The sequence below is a fragment of the Hippichthys cyanospilos genome, chromosome 6 (assembly GCF_059441005.1).
Source record: "Hippichthys cyanospilos isolate Australia breed blue-spotted pipefish chromosome 6, RoL_Hcya_1.0, whole genome shotgun sequence".
In the NCBI taxonomy this organism is placed as follows: domain Eukaryota; kingdom Metazoa; phylum Chordata; class Actinopteri; order Syngnathiformes; family Syngnathidae; genus Hippichthys; species Hippichthys cyanospilos.
The window spans coordinates 19,385,001-19,393,421 of record NC_142374.1 but is presented as its reverse complement, the minus strand read 5'-3'; the positions used below and the strand labels follow the sequence as shown (position 1 = coordinate 19,393,421).

Here is an 8,421-nt window from a genome sequence, read left to right as displayed (position 1 = left end):
CTAACAAAATAATATTTAAAACTCATTCAGTGCCAGCCAATTTTAGACCCCCCTCAAGCTCAACACAGAAAAATTGAAAAAAATATGTATAGATACCTGGTATTGAATTTCTTGACTGCTAGGGGAAAAAAAGGCATAAAACATGAATCCGTTTAAAATAATAACAATAATAATATAATAATAAAATAAGTACTTTCTACACTATTTTTGAGGGACAAAAAAAAAGAAAACTAATTGCCATGTAAATTCTTAAATTTTTACACATGCATTTTATTTATGAAATTATTTTTCATCATTAACAATTTTATACCACCCTGTTTGAAATTTTGATATGCTGTATATGCTCCAATTTTTAAGAAATTCTTATAGGAACAGGGCCAACCTCCCCAACAACAACAAAAGCACTAAAGTATGGTAACATAACTAAGAGACACATATTTCAACTATTTGGGACGAAAAGTGTGAAAACAAAAGCACTAAAGTCATTCGTTTCAACGCTCAACAAATAAAATGGCAAGAAGCATGGACTCAAATCAACTCAACTTTATTTATATTGCATTTTAGAACAGCCATGGCTGCATACAAAGTGCTGTACATGGGGTAAAATCGGTCATGCAATAAACAGTTAAAAACAGTAAATTAATAAAACAAACTAAAACAATAAAAATAAACAAAAGACATACCTAAATAAATACAAATAATAATGTAAAAATAGAACGTAAACACAAAACTACATGACTAATGGAAAAATCCCAAGTCTCATCTTGAGTCAAATGGCAAAGAATAAAAAAAAGTGTCTTTAGACACGTTTAAGAGAACTGAATAAACTAATTAAAATATAGCATACTCAACAGAAATGCTGATTTACAGATCACTAAACGCCCATTTACAGATTACAAAACGCCTTCTTTCTTTGTTCTTTAAAACTAGAAAGTGTCATTTACCCATATACATTTCAAAATGCAGTGTTCCCTCGTTTATCACTGGGTTTACATTTAAAAAAAAATAAAATACCCGCAATAAATGAAAACTTAAGTGTAGGTTGATTTTTTTTTTCATATTTGTTCATATTTTTTATTTTATTTGTATTTATTTACTTTGATCATTTACTGATTATTTTTATTTATTTAATTGTATTGATTTACTTTTATTCCGTCTTAATTTATTTTGATTATTTATTTTACTATACATATTTTCAATTGTTTTTATTTGTTTTTTTTTTTAATTTATCATACAGTATGTCTGTTGCAATTTGTAAAAAATGTTTTTTGTTTGAACCTTTTTTATACTGTACTTCTTATTTTTTTATCCTGTATGTTTTAAGTGTTCCTCAAACCTTCGTAGAAGGTAAGCAAAAAATTGCAGGAAAAAAAACAACTGTAAAACGGGCGAGGCTGTGAAAGGTGAAGCGCGTTATAGTGAGGGAACACTGTCAAATATTTTGGAGCTTTTAATTGCAATCATGTGATACGGTGCTGCTGTATGCTCCTTTACAATAACTGTATTTTCAATAAAATGGCGGTTTGAGAAATAACGAGCGGCATACATTTCACATGAGCTGTGAAATTTCTTGCCTTGGTGTTCTTCCCTACGAGAAGTTGAAAAATATTTCCCACGCCGCATTTGCAATCCTAATACTGGGGGATATCATTTAAAGCAAAGCTAATTTAGAAACCGGGATACATCACCTCCTCGTATTCAGTCAAATGTATCGGTGACGTAATCTTTTTCCGGCGATAGAGTCCTGTCATTGGCTAGCGTTAGCATGGATTCTTCCACTTTATTTGCGTTGGAGGCCTCCGAAGCGGGCACGCTGACCTTTACGCTCTCGCTGCGAGCATAAGAGAAGGAGAAGGGTGACGTTTGGCGTTGGGCTTGATTTTGCCGCGTCGCCGCGGTTCTACCTGAATTTGTAATCTGGAGGGAGGCTGACCCCCAAGCGGTAGTCCTCCCTGGTTCGAAGGATTTGCTTCTGGAGGTCAGAGACGGAGAAGGTGCGACCGCTGGAGACGTAGCCCAAAAACATCAGGCGTCCTCGGATGTACATCTGACACATTGACATCACATGTCAATTGATTGGATGTATTTTTCGTGGGCATACTTACATATAATTCAAACAAAAAGACTCAACTATTTTTTTTTCAATGTAGTTCATTTTTAGTTCACTGACAAAGGTTGATTTTGCCCATCTGGAACACGGTGATGCCTTGAGACACAAGTCATTTTGTGACCGTACTCATAATGCAAAGCACTTGGATCTCAAATCATCACTTCACATAGAAATGAATGGAAATGGGGTCGGGTCTGTTCTGGCCTTCACCCAAAAACATCAAAAATAAAACATAAAATAGAAAACATTAAAATATGGGATTAAAAGAATTTTTAAAAAATTAAGAAAAACAACTAACTCATTCTGGACCATTTTTAGAAGCTCTTTAAATCAAAACATAAACAAAAAAAAAACATATATATATATATATATATATATATATATATATATATATATATATATATATATATATATATATATATAAAAGTTTACATTTTTTTTAATTTTGTGAAAACATCAATAAAAGCACCTGGGATTGAATGTCTGGAGTCTAATAAAATTAATTAAATAATTATAAAAATGTGTCTGTGATTGAGTTAAAACAGTGCTTCTCAAATAGTGCGGATGACCTCAGGGAAAAGGTTTAATTTTTGTCATGTGAAGTATAATTGCAAAAATATAAACATTTTCAACATTTTTATTTTATTTGATTTTTTCAGGCACTTTGATGCAGGTTTTTTTTTTCAGTTTTAGACTAAGCTGTAACCCATATAAACCCTGTAAAAATGACTAAATTGTTGAAAGTGGATTGAAATTGCTTTTTGCTTTTGTTAATGTTAAAAAAGATACAGGTTTAGGTATACTTTTTTAATACTTTATTTTTATATTTTCAGTCACCGCATCGAGTGGGGTGGGGGGGCATGAAAAGTTTTCTCTTTCCTAGGGGGCTTGGCAAAATATAAATGAGAAGCACTGCGTTAAACCTTGACTAATTTGTTGCGATTTCTCCCAGTGTGCACGACTTGACCACAGGGGGGCAGTAAAATACAGTCAAGCGTAAACAAAGACAAGTTCACTCAAGAAATATTCAACAAATGACTTAACTTCCACCAAATGTATTTTCTATTTACATACATCTACTTTTACTCAAGTAGTTTATATGACTGTTGCACGATGATGCGCATGCGACCCGAATGTTGTGCGCCATACCGACCAGGATCATGCCGGCGGCGACGTTGTGTCGATGCTGCAGGAGGATGTTGTCCACCGGACAGCCCAACACCCCCGTGGAGATTTCGTACCTCACCAGGCGAAACGAGTCCTTCTGGCACTGAGAGCAAAAAGACCATGATCATAATTCAAATAAGCAGGTTGAACCAATACATCTAATTTAGCAAAGTAAAAATGCCATCATACTAACATTAGTAAGTTTGTAAACACAAATTGACTACTTTAGTATTTCATTTTTAGACCCTCCTTTTGGCACTTGAAAAAGAAGAAAAAAAGAAATGGGTAACTAGGTACTAAAGCAATCAATGACTTTAGCGATCAATTTAATAATCAATTACATCATTAACTAAAGTAATCGATGAGTACATTATGTCTAAAGCAATAACTTGAATCGTACTTATGTTAATCAATTACTTTAATATCGAAAATCCCTTTCAGTATAGAAGGTGAATCCATCTGCAGTATGAAATGCGTCACTATTTAAAAGTGAGATTGCGATCGAGTCATTCACGGCCAGCTCGGTTCAAACGGATCTCGGACGTGTAAAGTCGTCAATGGCAGTGAACGACTTTCCAAATACGTGAAATATCCTTTTTTTCTGCCAAAAGTCACCTGAGAGCAGGGCATGGTTCTCCGCCTGTTAATCCTGCGGTATAGCTGCTGGATGGCATCCTGCTCCAGCATGGTCCCGGGTTTGACGGGCTGCGTGACCACCACCACCAGGATCTGCTGGCTGTGGTCCGGCTGGCCCGTGATGAAGGCGTCGTACTCCACGTCCATCACCACGGGCATCAGCGCCGTGCTGCAGCTGCACTTTCGGGGCGAGTTGTCGCTCAGTTGCTTGAGCAGGGCCGCCCGCAGCAGCGGGGGGCACACGGTAAGCGCCGAGGGCACCAGGCAGGACTGCAGGGGGAAACGAGGCAGGGCGGACAGACGCGAGTTCAGATGGTCCGGAAGGACCACTAACCTGGCGAGGGAGAATCGGGTGAGGGTTACAACATGCCAAATGCTCCGAAATAAATATATATTGGAATTCTTATATGGTGGACCACACGGGTGACGAGGTTCATCGAATACCACCTGATCAATGTACGGTAAAATTAAAAAAATGAAGCCTACTGAGAACCGAGCACATTATTTACGTTTATGCACATTTTAATCGACTAGCAGTGGAAATTTTCAGTCATTTTCAAACCGAATCTATTCCATTGGATTTTTCAAAATGGGTTTCAACTGACAGCCAGCATGGTACAGTATATATTAGAAATCAGGTGAGAAACTCAAAGCTATTTCACACTGGTAATTAATATATTCGGCTGAGAAGAGCAGACGCTTTTGTCATGCAAACATGTGGGAAACATTGCCATCAAAAAGCTTTTATTTTAAAGTCGAATTGAAAGCTAAAATCTTTTGCTCGCTTGCCATTCTTTAAAGGGACAGCGTGTGAGATTTAGAGCAATTAAATGATTGTAAATATCAAAAACTTGCAAATGAATGTGTTCTTAATGACCAAAAGTATGCTTTAAATATAATCATAGGCCTAGTTATCATTAAATGCTCTAGATACAAATTTAATCTTGTATACAGTACTGGGAATTTTATATGGTGAACAATTTAACTGACTTCAGGTTTAAAATGATTAACTGACTATTACCCAAACGCTACGATATCAGCATTTGGATATCGATATCTTGAAATCAAACTTACTCCTGTTTGATATTTCCGCAGATACGAAGAGGTCCTATCTGAATCATAGTGTGCTCCTTTGTGTTCTTTGCAGGTCCCCTGAAACATTCAGAAGGCATTTCATGAACACTAAAAAACACCAAAAAAAAAAAAAAACAAAGCTAGACTTGGTTACCGTGGTGTTTTCTTCGGAGGCGGCTCGAGTTTTTCCGACACTTTCTCTTTGCCCTTGGCCAGTTTTGAGCGCTCGGGGGACTTTTTGGTGGACAGCGCAGACGCGTGTGCCCGTTTTTTGTGCTTGCCCTTCGGAGTTTTTGGTTTTTTCTCACTGCGCTTCATACCTGAATGTGAAAATGCACACCATGGTTCTAGATCACTAAAGACTTTCAGAGACCAACGTGTCCGCCTTTAAGGAGCTAGTCATTTCAAATGTTGCTTTTTGTAGAATTCTATGGCGAATATACGAAAGCAACGGGTACCTGTGGCGATGCGATAAAATTCCAGCCACGCGTCCAAGATGTCTCGTACTTTCTTGCGAACGTTGGGCACCTCGCTCAACACTTGACATCCTTTCTTCCAGCGTGTTGATAACGTTCCCTCCGCCGCCTCTGGGTCGGCCTCCTGGAAATGGAGACACGCAGTTAAAAAAAAGTATTCGCAGTACGCAGGACAGTAAACACACCGCCAATATCAATTTATTTTATTTTGAAGTCAATCTCAGTGTGTCACGGCGTACAGCTAACTCAACAATGCTAACTTTAAGCTGTCCTAAAATCAAGTTGAATTGCTATTTATGCTCATATAGGACACTTAAAAAAAGACCTAATAACACAGACATTGTATTACACGCCGTTTGTTGCTAATGATTAGTGGCAGTTTCAACATTAGCGGCTAGCAGCACTAGATGCTAGCAGTGTTAGCGGCTAGCAGGACTCAACTGCCCCATATAGGCTGTTGGGAGCTGCCGGATTTCTTTTCAAAGCTAATTTATTAGAAGTAGTCAACTATCACAGTTGCCATTCCTACTGATCACTTTTTAACAAAGCAGGCTTATGCAAATGTGACATTTGAGCCAACAAAAACCACTATGGTGGTTTTGATGTCACTTCATTTCATGAACCAAATGGAGTATTTTGCTAAAATTTGAAGTAAAACAAAAAAAATCTCGAATAATTACATTTTGAATTTATTAAATAAAAATGTGTTTGTCCTTCTATAGTCAAGGTTGTTCACTTAGCAAAAATATATATTTTTTTTTATTTCATCTGGACACCCAATTATTCAAGAGAATAAGTTCTATTGATTAGTTCTAACTTTATTTGACTGTTTTATTTTTCTTTTCTTGTATTACACTTAACAAAACAAAAACATAAAGGGAATCCATGTTCAGACTTCGATGAATTAAAAACGTTCAATTGGTGAGTTGAAGATTTTTGAAATGATCAAAGAGTCTGAAAATTGGCTCTGACTTATTATGTCAATATTTTGAAGGTAATCTCATGTTTTCTGTTTTCGGGATAGCATTTTTTTAAACAATCGCTGCTATACATTATCCACGCATGTTTGAAATTCAAAAACAACATTTTCACTTTGCACGAGACACTCGTTTGTCAGTCTCACCGCCTCCTTTGCAGAGTAGGGGGAGACCGTAATTGGAAGCTGAACTTTGTTGTCCTCGCAGTTGAAGCACAACAGCGCAGATGTGCCGCTGAGCAGCCGCAATGAGATGCCCTTGGCCAACTGCACACACACGTGGACACACTTCTTACACATTTTACACACCTTGAAGATTGGAGAAATAATCAAGGAATTGCCTTTAAGCCCTAATTATAAGACAATTTTTTTTCCAAAAAATGAAGGACAAAAGTATGGGTGAGTCCTATGAATGGTAATTTAAAGATCCACGTAGACCGATCGACGTTTTTTGACGTTTTTTGTATTGGCCGTTACTTAATTACAACAATTACCGGAACGGGACTAGCTAGCCTACGGAAGTCAGTTGGTTGTTAGCAACCAGTGCCTGTTGCAGCTTACAACAGTTTGTGTTAGCTGAGGTTGTTACGGTTGTATTTTCGATAAAAGAAGCGAGCAGACTGAACCACCGTCCGAGTCCACCTTTGTTCGCACACAGGAATATTACTAAAACTGACAGGATCACGTAAGAGAACATGCAAAAGGTATTCCATTTGACTCGTTTACAAAATTGTGGTCTTTTGGCATATGCACACGCAATCATAAACCTGGTGAAACACAGATGCTGCAAAACTTCAACAATGAAAAAGAAAAACAACTGCTTCCAGCGCATTTAACGTTACACTGGCGCTGCGTTCGCTGACCGCTCACTATGTAGGAAATCTGAAACACACTTCACTTAAATCGCAACAAATATATAGCTTACGGATATGAACACGAGAAAAAATGAAGAATTTACACGGATAAGATTTCTGTTTTACTATAGTTTTTACATTGTTGCCAAACTATTGGTGCGTCCTGCACATGGTAACATATTAAAGAATTTAACCCTAAAATTAAAGGTGCGTGCTGGACACAGGTGTGTCCTATATTTGGGGAATTATAGTGACCTATTCACTAGCCTGGTTAAAATGGATCTTGGCTTCTTTTACCCTCACTTATGATATTTGAACATTAGCTACGTAGAACCTGTGGGAATCTGAAGGTTCACCTTGATGACGATCTTCTCTTCTTGGTTCGTCTTCCAGCACCACTCCTTCTTGACCTTGCCTTCCCAGTCACACATGAATCCGCCTTGCTGGTCCCACAAGGCTGACACCGCATTGCTGGAAGGACACGGTTCGCACGGGCAGAGTTCAAATAATGGAAAAAATATGAATTGACGCACATTTTGGAGGGATGAAGCCACCTGACGGGATGCGAGACAGAGCCGTGGCCAAACATGGTGATGGTGGCCAGGATGACGGGAGGGTGGGTGTTGGTGAACACGTTGGTGCAATAGCCTCCCGACGGGAGGCCCGAGTGGCTGTGGCACACGGCCAAGTTGCCCGACGGGTAGCTGAGGGTGCAACCTTAAGGGACAACGAGAGCATTTTGACCAACTACCTCATCTTTTCCTAACACTTATTGTGTGGATGTAATATGCTCAGTATGGAAGTCTATTCATTTATTAGTGGTTCAATATGACTGCCCTTATTGCTCGATTACTGTTTTTTTTTTTTGTTTTATTGCCTACTTTATTATTTGCTCGATTATGGAATGTAGCCTGCATGGAGAAGTGAGCAGAATAAGAATTTCATTGTGTGGTATTATTATGCATATGACAATAAAACTATTGATTATTGAATCTTGATTTTTATTTTGTTTTGTCCAATGTGTTGCTATGTTAATTTGCCCAGCGCTTTAAAAATCACTTTGGGTTAGGGTTAAGGTTAGGATTGTTTTTTTTTTTTTTTTTTTTAATAGATTTTAAATTAATGTTT

General features: G+C 37.7%; 1 protein-coding gene across 1 annotated transcript in view; it reads right to left on the bottom strand.

Moving 5' to 3' along the window:
- Nucleotides 1–523: 523 nt before the first annotated feature.
- LOC148422675 (uncharacterized protein C3orf20-like) overlaps nt 524–8,421 on the bottom strand; it is a 13,942-nt gene continuing 6,044 nt past the window's right edge. Inside the window, exons 9-18 of the mRNA XM_088417264.1 lie at nt 7,848–7,997; nt 7,650–7,764; nt 6,587–6,706; nt 5,446–5,587; nt 5,142–5,307; nt 4,988–5,065; nt 3,893–4,247; nt 3,264–3,380; nt 1,905–2,047; nt 524–1,831 (exon numbers count right to left, since the gene is read on the bottom strand). Of these exons, the coding sequence (XP_088273390.1) occupies nt 1,699–1,831; nt 1,905–2,047; nt 3,264–3,380; nt 3,893–4,247; nt 4,988–5,065; nt 5,142–5,307; nt 5,446–5,587; nt 6,587–6,706; nt 7,650–7,764; nt 7,848–7,997 (1,519 nt within the window). The 3' untranslated portion in view covers nt 524–1,698. The remainder of the gene's footprint in view (nt 1,832–1,904; nt 2,048–3,263; nt 3,381–3,892; nt 4,248–4,987; nt 5,066–5,141; nt 5,308–5,445; nt 5,588–6,586; nt 6,707–7,649; nt 7,765–7,847; nt 7,998–8,421) is intronic.